Source organism: Gasterosteus aculeatus, chromosome 4, assembly GCF_964276395.1.
Source record: "Gasterosteus aculeatus chromosome 4, fGasAcu3.hap1.1, whole genome shotgun sequence".
Lineage (NCBI taxonomy): Eukaryota > Metazoa > Chordata > Actinopteri > Perciformes > Gasterosteidae > Gasterosteus > Gasterosteus aculeatus.
In genome coordinates, this window is record NC_135691.1 from 21369124 (window position 1) to 21388113 (window position 18990).

Consider the following 18990-nt stretch of genomic DNA (forward strand, 5'->3'; position numbering starts at 1 on the left):
GCAAGGTTAAGCACTGGAATATCCTCTGCCGGACTAAAAACGTCGAGGCAGTTCCCAACACAGTCCTCCCCCCACCCTATAATTTCTCCCGTTCGCCAGTTCACATGGGGGTTGTGGCGACACAGCCATGGCTGTCCCAAGACCAGTGCCTGAGAAGGGGATTGAAATAAATAAAAACGAATGATCTCTTTATGGTTCTTTATGTGCATTTCGAGAGGTTCGGAGGTGTGGGTGATGGTGAACAGTTCAGCTCCGTTGAGGGCCTTGGCTTGGATAGGCTTTACCAAGAGCTCGGACTTGATACCGAGTCTCTCCGCTAGTCCCCAGTCCAACAAGCTCGCGTCAGCCCCCGAGTCTAATAGCGCCTCAAGTCCTGTGGTGGTGTGGTGCATTACCTTGACCGCTGTGAGGGTTCGGGAAGCAGAGCCTGGAGCAGCGAGTTGTCTCACCACTGTGGGTCTCCTGGCTGGACAGCCCGCAACAAGATGGCCCAAATCCCCGCAATAAAAGCACCGCCCTTCTTGCTGTCGTCGCAGTCGCTCTCCCGTGGTCAGCCGGGCCCTCCCCAGCTGCATAGGTTCCCCCCCTTCTTCCGTGGTAAAGGGCCCCGGCTGGTCGGGCGGAGCGCGTTTGGGGTCTGGCCCGCCTGGCGCACGGGAGCGTGGGTATCCCTCAGCCGTAGCAGAGCTGTTGCTCCGCTCTCGTCTGAGTTGGCGGAGCCGGTTATCCGTCCGGATGGCAAGCGCGATGAGAGAGTCTAAATCTGGGGGTAGATCCAAAGGCACCAGGAGGTCTTGAACAGGAGCAGCCAGCCCCTTCAGGAACACATCGTACAAGGCGGTGGAGTTCCACCCGCTCTCTGCAGCCAAGGTGCGGAAGTGTATGACGTAGTCACAGACAGAGCTGTCGCCTTGCCTCAACCTGCTCAGCTCCTGAGCCTTTTCGCGGTCGGTCGACACTGGGTTAAAAACCCTCTGTAAGGCTGCTTTAAAGTCGGTGAGGGAAAAACAGAGTGGGGAGTCACGAGCCCACTCTGCCGAGGCCCATGCTTTGGCCCTGCCGGTCAGGTGGGTCATCATGAATGCTACCTTGGACCTTTCGGTGGGGAAAGCATGAGGAGTCAGTTCAAAATGAATAGAACAGTCAATGAGAAAGGTCTTGCATAGTCCCTGCTCCCCCGCAAATTTCTCAGGGGGGGCTAACCTTCCTCCAGACCCATGGACAACCGCTGTCGGGGGAGGAGCAGCCTCTACTGTCGGGGCCCTGGGGGCTGTGGTGTCCTGGACGAAAAGGTCACGCAGACCCTGAATTTGGGATGAGAGTAGGCTTATGTGAGAAGCCAGTGACGTCTGGAATTCCTCTTGACGGGAAAGACGGGCATCTTGGGCACCCAGGGCTGCCGCCATCTGTTCTGCCTCTGCTGAGTCCATACTGGCCTGAGTGTTCTGTCAGGACCAGATAAAAATGAGGACTCAGATGCAGAGGGTTTGGCGTCTTTAATCGCGTCGTGAAAAAACAAACAAACAAACGGCTATGAGCTATCAGCGTTTCCGACGAAAGTCTACAAACTAAAATCTCTCTTAAACGAGGAAAACGAACGGCTTCGAAAGCGCGCTAAAACTAAAACTAAGAAGCTCCAACAAAGGTCACTCTTACTCAGAGGAAAAACATAAAGGGGTAATCATTCCGAGACAAGGCAATGGTATTAACAAATCCTGTGGCTGTGGCGAGGCTTGGGTGATCGCACGGTGGTACACTCAGGCACAAGACAAAGGGAGACGCAGACTATAAGACACATGAGGGTAATGGGAAACAGGTGGACACAATCAGGAATCAGGGGAGACGATTCGACTGGTGACATGAGGAAGGGCAAGTGACCTGAAACGAGAGGAAGGTTACTACTTTCAAAATAAAACGGAAATAACAAGACCAAAACATGCCGACAAAAACCCAACTTGACCTCACCCTGTGACATGCTATATAACTTAAACCAGGGGTCTTCAACGTTTTTGAGGCCAAGGCCCCCCAAACTGATGGCGAGATGGAGCAGGGACCCCCTACTATATAAATTGCATAAAATTGTGTTTATTATATACTGGGCCTAGTGCCATATAAACATAGCTACCCTGTTATTGTGCATTCAATACTAAGCTATTCAAATAATACACAGGTTAATATATTCATTAAGATTTTTATTTTTTAACATTGAATTTAACTTAAAAAAATGTAACATTGAATTTAACTTAACATTTTTTAACATTGAATTTAACTTAACATTTAACAACATGAAAGGTATAGGGTGGCCGTGCCACTTCCATTTATAAACATACATCTTGCATACAACAGTTAATGACAACTTATTATTGACTGGCTGCGGTCAGTTATCAAAATATTGGCCAAATTACCCGTTTCAGATGACATGAGCAAATACAGAATTCCTTTGTCTTTATTTCTAAAGCCTCGCATTTAGCCAGATAAGGAAATTGTACACATTAACAGGTACTGGGACGTATTGGTAAAATGACGGTTAATTATCTGGTTGTCGACATTATGTTTTAACACCGTTTTGTTGACGAGCTATTGAACCGTGAAGTCTGAATCTGTGAATATCTTGTAACTAACTTTACCGAACGTTTTTATGTCGCAGTGTTGTGCTAGTTTCTAAATGAAGTCAGAATAAACCATTTACTAAAACACAAGGTCTAAAGATCATTTACATGTGATTTGCACGAGGAGGGGAAGAGGCGGGTCCATATTGCTTCATACCTTAGTGGGGCAGGTTTATGACCTTCTGACAAAAGGCATTTGTTTCGTTCTAAAAACAGAACAGCCTACTTTCTGATCTCGGCGGAGTGCGCCACCTGTAACATATACGGGGAAACGCGGAAATTCCTGATTCTATAACAAAGGCAGACAAATTAAAAGGCACAGACCGTTAAGATCAATTGTTGGTTCGCCGTATTTTTATTAACAATAGAATAAAATATTACATTCATTTTGCTAATTTTTGTGACAAAAAGACCACAATATACAACTAATACTATATTTGTTTTTCCAGCCATTCTTTTTTTCCACCGTGCATATGTCATTAACGCTGTCCGTTTCAAGTTTATTTCAAGGGCTCGTATTTTATAATTCCTCATTGATCTCGCAGAGACTCGGGTGGATGATGAGACTTAAAACACCTGTGGCAGAGACAGGACAAAAACAAACAGACCTCATAGTTGTTTACTCACGGGTTGGCGTGTCATTGTAGTATTGTTTTGTCTGTTTTTTGGTTTAACCCCATTACCGGCGTCTCTTTGTGTTTCTTTATTTAGATCGTAGTCATTTGGCGTCTCTTTCGTTTGAACAAATGACTAGCCTTCCCTCAATAGTAGACGATGGGCGGAGAGAGCAGTGACTATAATATCATGTCACATGGCCATTCAGACCAAACAAGGCATGTGTTCTTATTGTGTTATGAAAGCTACTTAAATGTTCTGAGTAAACAGTGCTGTTAAAGCAGTTTCTCCTATGCAAAGGGATGTGTTACATCTTCATGCACACGTTTGACCCCAAACAAACTGATCATAACTACATATTAAAAATAAATAATATCAATAAAATGAAATAGTTACCTGAATAATCTACAAGGAAATATGTCCCGCCCCCCAGCTCATGCAGTGACACGTCGAACACTTTATTTGGCGCATCTGCGAAGAGACTGCGCACCAGTCGCAGTCCTTGTGGGACCAGGGCGCATCTCGTGTTGGTGAGTTTGAGCTCCTGTTTTCATTCTCTTACAGCCTTGAGTCCACTGCCAGGTGTGACAGGGATTACTTTCCCTCCTCTCACAGCAACCAGTCGCTTAGATTACGACGATAATCCATTGATACAGTTGTGTATTTATTAGGTTGAAAAGTCAATTGCCCGTTTAAGTAAAAATATTTCGTCACCCAACATTCCATTAAGGAGCCTAAGAGTACGTGGTTTAGGAATTAGCAACAATATGTTATTAAAGTAAACGTTCTCATAATGCAGATTGATTTTGGCAGTATTATATTATTGTATTTTTTTTTTAAGGTGCAACATTATGGAGGGAACCCTCTCCCCCCAACTCTTATGCACTGATTCATTTGGCTATTTGGATTCCACAACATGTCTGCTTTCAGATTAATGTAAATAAAACATCCAAAATGCACATTAAGTGTTTTTTAGACTACTTTCCTTTTTTTGTGTCTCAGGATTGGTCAACAACCTAAATTCACACATACACACTTTTTTTTTTTTTAAATTAAATTATTTTTCACATCTTTGTGCAATATTATAGTTTGGTTTTGGGGTCTTTTCAATGAAAAGATGTTCTCTTTTTTTGTATATGTCTGTCGGTGGGAAGCCTAGCATTCAAGACTTTTTTGTTTGTTGCCTCCTTTAATTTACTGTTTCTGCATTTTGGAATGTTGGTACTCTTAAACTAAACTGAAAAGCGTGTCTTTTTAAAATCCTACGGTGCAACATTACTGAGAACCCCTGCTAATTTGCCTATTTGGATTCCACAATACAGCTTTCAGATTAACAGAAAATGAAACATTGAAAAATATACATTAAGTGGTTTATTTAACTACTTTTTGTGTCTCGGGATTTGTAAACAACCACTATACATATCTAAATTCGCACATATACACATATATCTGCACACACATACACGATTGAAGATGTCTGTGCCAGGTTGTAACAGATCTACAATAATAATAATAATACATTTTATATATAACGCACTCTTCATCAGCAGATCTCAAAGTACGACCGAGATGGCGAAACATTGGTAAAACATAGTTATGAAGAAAATAAAAGCTAGTAAAAGCTAGTAAAAACAAGTAAAAGTTAGAGTAAAAAACGCCTTCTTGAATGAAAAGGTTTTCAGGCCAGTTTTCAAAGAGTCCAGTGACCGTACTGTCCTCAGGTGGTCAGGGAGACTGTTGTATTGTGGTTGATTCTCTTGCAGTTCACTTTGACTTTGTCTATAAACAGAAGAAATTATTGAGTTACTGAAAAAGCAAATCGGCACAGCAGGGTAATGTTAACCTCACTGAGCTGAAATATATTCATTGGCATCTACCTGCGTATGGGTCTTTGCAACTGCTGGGAAATCGTGCTTACTATGGGAAAAGACACAAGGTGTGGCATGGAGGCATCTCTACACTTTACTGATAACACTGATAACAGGCACATCCTGATATCAACGGTTCAAACATGTCACCAAGGCAACAAAAGGTTTCTAAACTCTTTAGACAAGACCTCCAATTCTTCGTCTTATTTATTTGTATTCAGTTTGCAAATCAAATCTGCAAATCTGAAAAAAATATTTTGTTGTTCAACCTAAGGAGGGGGAAGGTTGTTTTTTTTTAAAGTCGGGAATTGTGTCAGAAATAAGAAATCTCCAGACTCCCCAGAGGACACGGATATGTGTCCTCTGGGGAGTGTGGCAGAAGTCTTGCTGAAACACATGAGCAGATTGTGTCTAGAGCTTTAGGGAATTATTTAAAATAAAATCATCTATCATTGAATTGAATAACTGCCACGTTTACCTTTAAATTAACGCTCTAAGGAAGGAGGGAAAGAAACAGATGTCTCAACCATCAGAGTTCCTCAGAAGATTATAAAGTGATATACATCTCCACACGAAACCCTGCCATAACTTGTTTTTCCTGCTCAGCCATATGAAGATGTAAGGATGTCTTGCACTTTCGTAGATGGATAGATAGATGTGAGTCTATGAAAACACAAAATCTAACAAAAAGTTTCCAATTATCTTAATGTTGAGGTCCTGTGAATATATTTATATCCATTATGATTGGGGAAATGGTGGTGGACCACCCGTCTATGTGGTTGCTTCAGAACTGTGGTAGTGTTTTGTAACAACATTTCTGTGGTAAAGTTTTTAAATTGTTCAAAATGTATGTCCTATTTTTAGGAGCAATGACCTCACAAAGAGCAAAGGTGGTGCTGTCACTGGGTGCTGAAACAGTGTGCTCACTCAAAGAAGGAGTCAACTTCAAGAAAAACCCACAGGACGGTAAATGTTACATCATATTCAAGAGCGACAATGGCTTCAGAGCGTGCAAGAACCAATGCAAACACCAGGGAGGGCTGTTCATCAAAGACATCGAAGACCTGGGTGGCATGTGAGAGCAGTTTGGCAGAATTGTCACGCAATGTGAAATGTGATGTGTTAAAGGAACCTTTGGGTACTGACGGGCTGCTCTGGTTCAACAGGACTGTTAAGTGCACTAAGCACAACTGGAAGTTAAATGTGTCCACGATGAAATATGTGAATCCACCAGACAGCTTTTTGCAGGACGAGCTCGGTGAGTCTGCTAAAATCATATTTTTCTATTTGGGATGCTTATTTTATTGCTGTTACACCAAAGAGGTCTGAATGTTGAGATAGTTCAGATCATCTAAGCACCCTTACTGTTAGGATACAGATGAAATGTAAAGCATGCACTTCCTGTTTATGTTCTGGTTCTTGAAAGTGAATGCATGCCTGATTCATTCTGTGAAATTTGCACAAAAAGTATTATAGAAATTATATTTCCCAATAATGTATCTGACTGCTTCATATCCAGCTCAGGATATATAATCTGTCACTTACAGAGGTAGAGCTTTCTGAAGATGGAAGCCTTCAGTTGATTGAGTTGAGCCCCATCGACCCCTGGCTGGCTGACCCTCGAGAGGCTGTGCAGCTCCAGGATGGAGAGGTGAAAGTATGTATCATGCTGTTAACCACAATCTACTGTTTATCAAATTTACACTATATAAATTTACATTCACACAATGTAATTCTTGTATAAACATCTATGTAGTGAGAAAAAGTGAAAGTTTGAATTTATTGATTTAGGCTTAATTAGGTCATCTACTACTGTGGAGGCAGACTGCAACTAACTGAATACCTCTTATTTATATAAATATACTGTATATATCCTTATTAGTCCTGGAAAACTACAATTTTGAATCATGTAATCTCATTGTTATGCACAATATCATGTATCACTAGTTCAAAACTATTGCACACTTAACCCTCCACGATCATAATATTATGACAGACAAGTTAACACTAACCATGTTTTATTTTATTTATTTTGCGGGGACAATGCACACTAATCAACAGGTGTACTGTAAGTGAGCCAGAGTTAGCTAGAGAGGCTAATTTCCATCTGCTGTTCCGGCCAGATGTTTTTATGGCAACCTAAAATTAAAAAAACATTCAAAATCTTCAAAGGAAATGTAATTAAAATTCATAGACAAAACGGACACAACGTGTCACACAGCAAAAAAAAGAAAAGCTTACGACAATAAACTAGAGAACCATAACAGGCTGCAGCATGCGTCAGGCAGAACAAACAAACCTACAGTGGAAGCACATATACAATATACCACTGAAGCACATAACGTACACAGAGAGAGAAAAAAAACAAGAAAAAAAAATAGCAACACTGAGCAAGACATAAGCACATATAGGTGAATCAAGCAGGCAGGACAGACGGCACGTCAATGCTTGCAAACCTGATTGGCAACAAAACCAGACAAACATCAGTGAATTTAATGAGGTTCTCCCAACTCAGGAAATGGTGTTTGGGGAGAATATTGCACGATGGTGACTTCTGTTTTTAGGGCTTGTTTATGGAGAATGTGAAAACATGTTAATGTTGTGCTGCTGGCTTGTGCCCAGCTAGTTAAACAGTAGGTCAGATAGGGGACAATCATGGTTAAACAATCATGGTTAAACAATGTCTTACATATCTAAAATTCACAAGATTAAAATTCAAAACCTTTGTCACATGTTTTACGTGTTTTTTAAAAGAGAGATTAGAATCAATAATAATGCCTAAATATTTCAAATCTGACACTACCTGTAGCCTCTCACCTGCAACATGAACATCTGGCTCTGGTGACGCTTCCTCTTTGTGAAGAACATACATCATTTTTAACATTCAGATGAAGGCAGGAATGTGCAAGCCATTTAGTTACATTTGTCTTTGTGGATGTGAGTCTAAGTGCAGCTTGTTCTTTGTTCTTTGCGTGAACATAAATCACTGTATCATCAGCATACATTTCAATACCGCATCCATTGCAGACACCCAGCAAATCATTTATGTGTAAACTGAATATTAGATGTCCCAAAATAGAACCCTGAGGCACTCCGACATTAGATCTTCACCCACTCTGACACAGTGGTTTCTTCCTTCAAGATAGGATTCCAGCAAGGCCAGAGACTCTTGGGAAAAGTTAAAATGTGACAGTTTATTGATCAGAGCATTGTGATTAACTTTTAAAAGCCTTTTTGAGGTCAATAAAACTGCTGCTACCACACCCCTTTATCCATTTTAAGCTTCACGTTATCTAAGAGGAAACAGCAGGAACAATACAGAGACATCATTTTCTTTGCCTGACTAAAAAATTGGTGATACTATGGCTGATTTACATCCTTTTGGGAAGACACATTGCGTAAGAGAGTTATTGACAATGCTTATGATTGGGTGAGCCAGTGTGCCTTTGTGTTTCTTCAAAAAAATATTGTGAATTCCGTAAACTTCCATAATCTTTGACCTTATGATACGTTCACACCAAAAGCGAAGAAGCGTAGAAAAAGCGATTTATTCGGTTCGCTCCTTTCGCGTCCCACGCGTCATTCGCACCGCCCATTTAAAATTTGCCTCATTCGCGACCAGACGCGTCTGTGCATTGACTTTACATGTGAAGCCGTTCGAGACGCTGGCGAGTCGCGCTACACCGGCCAGAGGAAAAAGTTGGAATTGCGGGAGTTGGGTTCGCGGTGCTTTTCATCTTTGCCGCCGCGGAGATTGACGGATCCCTGCCATCCAGAAACAGAGCTCCGATAACGGGTGCAAACTAGGGGGACACGTAAGGTGAAGTAACCCAACTTTGTACTATTTAGCAGCAGGCTACACAGAAGAATAACTTTGCCCGGATTGGATTGATTTTTTCTTAGCACCAGCTAGAACCAGGCTAGCCTATTTTATTTGGTACTTTGTGGACTCAGAGAACGGAATTTGAGGATTTTTGCTCTGGACTAAGCCGTAAGGCTGTTGGACATTTCCACTGAGAATAAGGTATTTTTCTTATTGTTTAGGATGAACCATTTTCCTGTGTAAAACAACTACTGAGAAACGGGGACACTGGTCAGTGACGTTTATTGTGTACTGTCTTTGGTCACTGCTGTTAATTTCCTGTCATGTCTTCCTGTGATGAAACTATATTATTCATTATCGACTGAAAGCGTGAAGCGTGATTTAGGGTAACCAACCCATTCCTATATACTTTGTATTTGTTTGTTTATTTTCCTAGTGCAATTAGATTGATAAATCATTATTGATTTTCATTGTTGAAATTATGTGCTTATACTGTGCAGTTCTTTATGCTTCTCTGAAGTAGGGGCGTCTCATCCTCTGTCAGTACATGGTAGTAGAGGAAAATATCGGGTAAGTTGCACATATAAACGCTTATGCCTGTATTTTGTCCCTTAGGTCACCATCGTGACATTTACAAATCCTAGGGCCGAAACTACTATATTCGTTACACATCGGCAGGTTAGGCTTGAGACTAGTAGTCCTGGGGTTTAGGGACTGAGATCCTTTTTTATCTCCAGCCATTCAGGGAAGACTTACTTACCCCTACTAAGCAGACCTCGCGCAAATAATTCGCTTCTGGTGTGAACGTACCATTAGCGTTCTTAAGTGAGCCTAGAACTCTGGTGACAAAAGATTCAGGGACAGAGATAGCATTCAAAATGTATTTACTCACAGAAAACATCAAGGACAGTCACATGCCAAGAACAAACTTAGCTTCCTGTTTCCCTCGTCACATTTCATCTGCTGTCTCGGAGTAGTGAACCTAGTTTTCACTTTCATTTTAAGTTGCTTCATTGAAGTACTAGTATTTTTATCTGTTAACTTATTTGGATAATCCCATATTATTTTCGAATTACCTCCAGCTTCATCAATGATTTTAATTTAAAAAAATAGCTTTTGCTTTTCTAAGTTTTCGTTACCTGGTTTATTAACATTATGAATGTCTGCATATCATTTCCTAATATAGACTTGAGTGCCAGTTTTAACGCATAGTCACGGTTTTTCATTAGATTCTAGATTATTTACCCATGGAAGTGCGTTCTTTTGATTGTTGTTAACTTTGGCTTTTTTAATGAAAACGGTTAATTGTAGCCTGTACTCGGGATAAGAAGATGTTGCTGTCTTCCTCAACACATGAAAACATGTTGCACTTAATGTTGCAGTTAATAATATATTAACTTAATTCAGTTTATCGGGGTTGTCAGACACAATTACTAACTTCCCACTCAGGTGACGTACTTGACCCACGCCTGCATGGAGCTGAAGCTTGGACAGAGGCGGTTCATGTTTGACCCGTGGCTGAAGGGTCCTGCATTTGCCAGAGGCTGGTGGCTTCTCCATGAGCCTCCAGCAGACTCCCTGGACAGACTGTGTGCAGCTGATCTCATCTACATCAGCCATATGCACTCCGACCACCTCAGGTAGACTTTGGCTGTCTCTTCCCCTGCAAAGACAACACATGACAAAAAGGCCTTATCTGTAGAGTCGCACATTTAGAGGAACAAGTATAAAATCCAACACCTGTTCTGTTGTCTGTTGAAAACATGGGCCTTTATGTGACTAAATCTTTTCTAGCACTCCCAATAAAGGCTTGAATGCATATGTAATTGTTGCATCTTTGCCGATAGCACTTTTGAGCTAAGTCAAGGTGGTGACTTCTTCCAGCTCTGCTTCTTCTTCTCTTTCTTGGAAAAGGTTTCCAGCAGGTTTGCCTTGCAAGCAGTCACATAAAACTCCTTTGTGCATAAAATACACACATGAACAAACAAAACTTACAAACATGGATTAATTTTCGGAAAGACATCAGAGTAATGGGGTTGCCTCATAGGACGGCCCCCTGAGCCCCTGAGGGGTTTGCGTGCGTTTCAAGCAGGTTGGTAGTGTTTTGGGATTTACATTTAACTTGTGAGGTGAACAATAATCAGACATTTTTAAAAATAATGTATGTTGCCCTTTTTACTTTTTTAGTTACCCGACGCTGAAAGTCTTGTCAGACCGGAGACCAGATATCCCAATTTATGTCGGTGACACATCCAGACCTGTCTTTTGGTTGGTAAAGGGATCGAGCCAAGTTGAATCCATATTATTCTAAAACAGATTCTTATTTCATCGTTGGTATTAACCATTGTTCAATTGTCTCTCTTGGTCTTGATGCAACAGGTATATGGAGCAAAGCCAAATCAAGCTGACAAACATCCATGTTGTTCCTTTTGGTGTCTGGAATAATGTAACCACTGCTGCTCACATCTCACCAAAATATTAGAATGTTTTATAAAGTGTTGTAATTGAATAAAAAAGAAATGATTCGCTACACTAAAATCTTGTGACATACTAATAATTATAATAATAACATTTTAATTTTCATTCCCTAACCTTTGTTCTGAATCAGATTGACGCAGACCTAAGGTTTATGATCCTGATGGATGGAGTGCACCCTGAAATGGACACCTGTATCATTGTTGAATATAAAGGTGCATACTTTTCAATGTGTTTCGTATATTGAATACTAGTTGCGGGCCCAAACATACAATTCAATTGTTAAATGCATTTGTCACAGGTCACACAATCCTGAACACCGTGGACTGTACCAGGCCAAACGGGGGCAGGTTACCACAGAATGTGGACTTGATGATGAGCGACTTCGCTGGGGGGGCATCTGGATTCCCCATGACTTTCTGTGGTGGGAAATACAGTGGTGAGGCTCAAGTCAGTGTTTGGGAAAGTCTCCCCTCTGCCAACCTAAATTTAGTTTGAACTGGAATTACGGAAAGAGAAAGTAATGGTCTGATGTAAGATTTAAGCTTCTTCTCTGAGTTTCTATGCACATTTTGTGACGTGTTTAAAAGTTCCATCATTTAAACTCAGGGAGCTTGATAAATATTTGACTCTTTATCAAAGAAATGTTGCTTTTGATTTCTCAATATCAGATCTTGCCAATGAAAGCATCAAAGACTAATCGACGTTACTCCCTGTTTCATGTTCTATTGTACACACAATTAAAGATAAATGCTTGTCTTTTAAGTTTGGATATTTTCAATTTGAGTTTAAACTGAAATACAAACAAAAAAACATTACTAATTACAGGTGTTCTACACCCAATGTCACTGTGGACCCCCCTGCTGACACTATATACAGTAACACAAAGGTCTTTATTTATATGCCCAGACTCCTGGAAGGCAGAATTTATCAAGAACGAAAGGAAGAAGCTGCTGAATTACAAAGCTCTGCTGGTGAAGTCCCTGCAGCTGGCGATTTACTGCCCGTTCGCTGGCTTCTTTGTGGAGGCCCATCCATCAGACAGGTACTTTGTTCAGAGGGGTTGGCCAGGATCTGTACAAGAACAGCAGATCACAATAATGTACAGCAAGGATAAATTACTTTGAATGATCTTTATATTTCCCTCCTCTTTCTTTTAGCTGTATCAGAGTTTATATGAAGTTTATCTTGGAATAAACCTGCACTTTGCTTAGTGGTATTCTTGGGTAGCAATTGTTTGTCTGTCTCTACTTTATGCGTGTGTGTGTGTCCAGATACATCAGGCAGACAAATGGTAAGAACAGTCCCGAAGACCTGAATGCTCTCATCAATAAGTTTGCACCAGACATCAAGACATGGACGCCCAAGCCGGGTGCTGTGCTGGACCTTGGCCTGGCTCTGAGAGACCCCACCAACAGGTACACTAGCCCTCAAGCAGTCTGCAGACTGGGCCGATCCAAACGGGCCGGTACTCAGTCCAGTTAGATTGCAGGCTACAGGAAATACACTTTGCTACTAGATAGTGTTTTTAACTAGCATCATCTTTTTTTTAACAAAATATTTTCCAGCCCGAATTACAAGCTTTTGTCTTGAATTAATGCATTGTTTCAAACTTGAAAGATTTAGTAACTACGGAGGGCAGGGCTTAGCAAAAGGTCAAATAACTTGGTGTCAATGCTTTTATTACACAAAGAAATGGAGGCAAAACTACAAACAAATAGAAAATTGAAATTATCATTGAAAATGCGAATACATAAAGACTAATACGTTTCATTTTATTTTCTTGTGAACATTTCCTTTTATCCATGACCAAACGCAGTGGGGCCATCACCAATCCCTCAGACAGTACAAAAATCTACAAGGACAGTTGGGATTTGGATCTGTATGTGGATGAACTGAACAGAGCAATCAACTGTGAGATATTTAAACATCAACGCTGGACCCAGTTTTATTACACCTGGGCAGGCCTCCAAAACTACAACCTTGTTGTGAGGGTAAATACACTTGACAGATCTTCTCTGACCTTTTGAAACCCTTATCGTGAACGCTAGTTGGGTCTTCTCTCTTTCCTGAGCCGTGTAGCATAAGAACATGGTCTGATACACTTGATTCTGGTGTTCTACTGAAGAGTTGTGATGTGAGTCTTTTAGCCAGCTGTAGATTTGGTTAGAGATTGGAGGTGGGAGAGGACTTTAAATGGGTTTAAGGACAACTTCTTTGTTCCTTGTTTTATGGGATATCTGTATAATAGAATTATCTAAATATCGCTAGACTACACAGCAATGTCTTCATTTTTCTAATTCTGCATTCATTCGGAGATGAAATAAATAACCCATTTAAATATTTTAATGTCATGGTGGAGCTATATGAAAAGTTGGGGATCTACAAAGGTTACAAAGAATCATTTCCTTGGGAATACACATAACGTCTTGCTTGAACGCACAATTCTGTAGAAATCTCTAATAGTTGTTGAACTATTTCATTCTGGACCAAAGTGGTGGAGCAACCCACAGGCTAGTGGGGCCATGACGCCACATGGGGAGGAAATCAGGTTACATTAAGATTTACAGCGCTCTGCTCGGTTTCCTCATCACTTTTTTCTTCCTCTACCTCTGTGATAATCAGTTTTTCATGAACTGGTCCCACTGCCTGACCCTACGTTACTTTCTTTCTGTTGCTTTCTTTTAAAAATGGATGTCTGTTTGATTAAAAGCCAATGTCCCAACATGTATATTCAAGATGATTGAGACAGATGACAGCTTTGAGCCCCATGCTGACGGCAGTGACTACCTGGTGGACTTCTTGGATCTGACGTTCCCCACAAAGAGACCTGAGCGGGAGCACGCCTACATAGAGGTGAGAGTCCATGGAGACAACACGGGACAGAATAACAAGTCCAAAATCATAGCAGATAGAGACAAGATGTTTCATCCAGCGTCTTTTTTTTCTGAGCGTGCCAATTTTTATTAAGCAGCCATTTTGCACTGGTGACATCACTATAGTAACTTCAGGAGAAGCTTGGGCGTGTCTGATGATCTTAAACTTATATTTCAGACTCGTAACAAAGACAAAAAAGCCCTTTTGCGTGAGCAAAGATCTGTGATTTTTATACTATGCAGATTGTTTCTGACATACTGCCTCTTAAAGAAATACATACATGATATTTGTTTCCCTGACAGCAGAATGATAACAGATACAGCCAGAAGTTCTCCAGCACTCACAATGCTGTGGATCCAAGTCTTCTCCATCAAAAAAGGATTTGATAAATATCTTTAGGAGATATGTTTCAAAGAGTTAATTGAGGAGCTTTTTTTAAACACAGTACTAACCAGGATGCATCATGTTTTTGTCCTTCAAGATTAAAAACAGGATTGGGGTGATGAAATATGTGGTGCAGCAGGGTCTTCTCTGGGACGATCTGTACATCGGCTTCCAGAACCGCATACGCCGAGACCCGGATGTCTACCACCACAAGTACAGCCACTTTAATATCAATACATCAAGTTCATTGATAAACAGCAAACAATGCCAGAAATGTGCCACAACAGCATTGAGCTTAATTATTTATGATCAGAGTTGTTGTAATGAAACATAGACATTGGAACTTGCCTCATCGTTATCTTCAAATGATATTGCAACTCTCTCTTCAACTGACACTTGGATGACCATGAAATATTCTGAGTGTTGATAAACTAATAAGCCATTTTTTCATTTGATCCAATTTACCTGACGATGAACATTAGGTTTACTCTCGCTCTGATATTGAAAATTCTCAACTTGAATCCATCTCGTTGGTCTCCAGGTTCTGGAACCACTTCCAGACGCAGCTCCCAGTTCGCAGGCCAGACTGGGACCAGTTCCTGCAGGAGATTTCCCTCCAGGAGCCTGACACAGCAGCTCGGGGCCAAGGAGCTAATTGTGTAACGTCTTGAAAGACAGATGTGTTTCTGGAGATTATTTGTCTTCTATTACTGGCCTGTAATCATTCAATGGGTTTGTCTAATTTAATCTAAAACTGGACATAATTTGTGTGCTACTCTGTAATCAATTATACATGAAAGTAACGAAAGAATGAAAGGATCAGCCTTATTTACCACTTAATGTTTCTTTTGATTGCTTATATTTTGTTACGCATTTCCTCCTTTGCAAACATCTATGTATCTTATGCACTATTTAATAAATGAGCCCCAAGGTGTTTTATGGCTAGATGACATTCTCAGGTAAAGAAGGGTTTTTATTTTTAAATGTGACTTGCAAAGTCACACATAGAGGAATGAGGTGTGATTCTTCTGCAATTATTTTAGTTTATAATCCTGCTAGGAGTTTATTGGGCGTCTAGTTTTATTGAAAGGGGATATGTTTTTTTGTATAATTTATAATTAATCATTATTGTATTGAGTAGTTTCAGTAATAAATTGAATGATTAACCACTTTTTTGTTTTAATTGCTTGTATTCTTGAATATATGCAGTGATTTTCCAAAGGCCTGAGCCACTTCTGTGAGCTGAAATACACTTAAGTTCTGTCCCAGCAGGAATTCTGATAACATAGAGGAGCTGTTTGTTTTGGTCTCAGCTTCTTCTATTTATTTTTCTTTTGTCATTTTCAAAATGATTGCATTTTGATATTCTCAGAGTTCACAAAAGAGCAAACTACTAAAATGTGGTTTGGCTGAAAACCAAAGTTGGCCACAAGTATCAGGGATTAGTGTCACGAAAAGCCAAACCCAAAACCAGACAAAATCTTGAGGGTTCCAGAAAGTTTTCAATAAAATATTTCAATGGACTTGATTAGATTGTCTGAGTTGAACTTGATCCGAACTACAGAGACTCAGCGTTGCCACACCGTGGATGTATAAAGACGTATAAAGTGGTACATAGTGTAGGACGCTGAGTCTGTTTCATTTCAGTGGAAGTTACTCAGTGGAGCATGAAGCAAACAAAGTTCCACTTAAAAAAATAAACAATTTGATACAAACACAGATGTTGTATAGCTAAATTGATATGGATATTTAAATGTCTTCAAAACAAAATGTCACATTTTTTGATGGAAATAATATTCTACAGAGCAATTTTTTTTAGAGACAACCTGATATTCAAATTGAAAAAATGATGTGCCAGGCTAGTCTATTTTGCCAAACTGTAACATCTGCAACTCAAAATGCTTCTCAATATCAATATCTTCTCAGTACCCTGGAGGTGTCTGATGGACCGAAACCTAGAGTGGATTTGGATTGTCAAAAAATACCTCCCAATGTTCATACCTAACCATTCGTCATGGGGTCAAAGAAAGATGGTTAGGAGAATTCCTGAGGATTTAGGAAAGGAAAAATCCACGGGGTTCATGGAATCCGACTTTCACTAAGCTTCATAGTTATGATGGCCCCTCAAGATAAGGTGATCGTGAGGAGCCATCTATTTGTATCAATTCCTTAATCGTACAGCTACTGTTGCCACAAGAGGCCGGTGCTCAACCTGTTCTTCCTTGCACAAAGCAGCAGCAGCTATGGATGGTGTTGATGGGTTGAGGATCTACTACAGCCCTGTCCAGCTCTCCTAGAGTTACTTCCTGTCTCCTGGAATCTCCTGTTGTGCTTGTGCTGGTAGAGACATTAAATCTCCTTGCAATTCAGAAGGGTTAGGAAATCGCCTCAAGCTCCCAGTAGTGATAATGACTCTACCTAAAGCCAGAACTAGTGGAAAACCTCCACTACTGTTACGGCTGTCACCGTGGTCTGTATTTCTTTCCTGTCTGTACCAAGTAGGCTGTGCGGCCCTGTGGACTGAAGCCCCGCCTACTTCCTGGTTTCGGTGGAGCACCACAGGTTCACTCCAGCTCCACCCATTGGTCCACCCTGTCCCAGCGCGCCCAATGGCAGGTCACCATCGCAGCCTTACCTCCAGCACTTAAGGAGAGCCCACCAGTGGCTCGGGGCAGCTTGTCTTGGCCAGTGGACTTGTATGCCTGCTGTGTTTGTGATTGAGTGCACCCGGGTTGAGTACTGTGCTTTGGGTCTGTGTGTTTTTTGCCAGCACGGAGCTGACAAAAGGGGGTGAGTTAGGGCCAGAGTCTACACTGATTTCACCACACGTAGTTCTTTGTTTGTTAGCGTCATAGGTGTAGTGGGTGCTGTGCTCTTTGTGTTTTTTTCTGGTACGCGCCTACTGTTTGTTTTAACGTATGTTCAGGCTTAGTCCTCCTTTTGGGGATCTCTTTCATTTTACTAAGTTTGTCTTTCACAGCACCCTCATCCACCCTCCTTTTGTTTGTTGTCACGTGCCTGTTTACCTCTGGTTGCAAATAAATCCTACCCTTTTACAACTGACCAGGTTCTGCCTATATGTTTATGGTCCCCGCACCCCTAGACCATCCAGGGGGTCGTAACACTACATTCCAGACCAGATTGTTATCTGTGCTTCTCTGCATGTTCATACAGACATGGGACGACGGCGTGGCCATCACGGCCAGGGCCTGGGCAAGGCACCGCGTGTTTGAACACAACTCCTATCTCAAAAATGTCTGCCGTGTGCACCCTACCTTCTCCTCTGTGGGAGATAACATATGGGCAGGGAACCCACCAGCATCCTTCCATGTGATGGAAGGTTGTGTGGGGAAGCAGCTACAGGGTTGGCTGTGGCCAAATGGGGTCCAAGGACCAGGCTTTGCGTCTAGAGAGGGGGCCATTTCTTTCTGCAACTATGAAACAGCATGAGTTAAACCCATCCATAAACAGACATCAGAGTTGATCACTTTAAAAGATGTATACTTAGGAGGGACAATAACAAGGCTTGGGGGCTCTAGAAGCGTGGGGTGAATAGGAAAACCATCAGCTGCCTGGTCAACATTTACATTTATATTTAGAGGTGTTTTATCTTGGATGTTTCCTTGTGTAGGGGTAATGTGAACGGAGGGCAACCATATAAACTGAGCAAAAAAAGAAACGTCCCTTTTTCGGGACTATGTATTTCAACAATAATGTTGTAATAATCCAAATAACTTTACAGATCTACATTGTAAGAAGGGTTTAAACAATGTTTTCCATGCATGTTAAATTAACCATAATCAATCAATTAACATGCACCTGTGGAATGGTCGTTAAGACCTTAATAGCTTCCAGAGAGTAGGCATTTAAGGTCACAGTTTTGTCTACCGACTGAAAAACACTCAAAGAAAGATGCCCAGGGTCCCTGCTCAGCTGCGTGAACGTGCATTAGGCATGCTGCAGGGAGGCATGAGGACTACTGATGTGGCCAGGGCAATAAATTGCCATGTCCGCACTGTGAGACGCCTAAGACAGCGCTAGGGAGACCGGAAGGACAGCTGATCATCCTCGCAGTGGAAGACCACGTGTAACACCTGCACTTGATCGGTACATCCGAATATCACACCTGCGTGACAGGTACAGGATGGCCACAACAACTGCCCGAGTTGCACCAGGAACACACAATCCCTCCATCAGTGCTTAGACTGTCCGTAATAGGCTGAGAGGCTGACCGAGGGCTTGTAGGCCTGCCCATAGGCTGACCGAGGGCTTGTATGCCTGCTTGTAGACCTGCCTTTGTAAGGCAGGTCCTTACCAGACATCACCAGCAACAACGCCG

At 41.5% G+C, this 18990-nt stretch overlaps 1 protein-coding gene across 2 annotated transcripts; it reads left to right on the top strand.

Moving 5' to 3' along the window:
• Window positions 1-3685: 3685 nt before the first annotated feature.
• Window positions 3686-15820, top strand: LOC120817747 (cytidine monophosphate-N-acetylneuraminic acid hydroxylase). 2 transcript variants are annotated; one of them, XM_078101061.1, is made up of 15 exons: window positions 3686-3754; window positions 5957-6167; window positions 6259-6350; window positions 6640-6749; window positions 10365-10555; window positions 11103-11183; window positions 11295-11361; window positions 11524-11605; window positions 11692-11829; window positions 12300-12435; window positions 12665-12808; window positions 13210-13384; window positions 14130-14246; window positions 14749-14864; window positions 15193-15820. In XM_078101061.1, the coding sequence occupies exons 2-15, from the start codon at window positions 5962-5964 to the stop codon at window positions 15320-15322; spliced, it is 1785 nt and encodes a 594-aa protein (XP_077957187.1). In that variant the 5' UTR covers window positions 3686-3754; window positions 5957-5961; the 3' UTR covers window positions 15323-15820. The 2 variants fall into 2 exon arrangements, with proteins under 2 accessions (XP_077957187.1, XP_077957188.1); XM_078101062.1 differs by lacking the exon at window positions 14130-14246 and having other exon boundaries at window positions 15193-15603.
• The last annotated feature ends 3170 nt before the right edge of the window (window positions 15821-18990 follow it).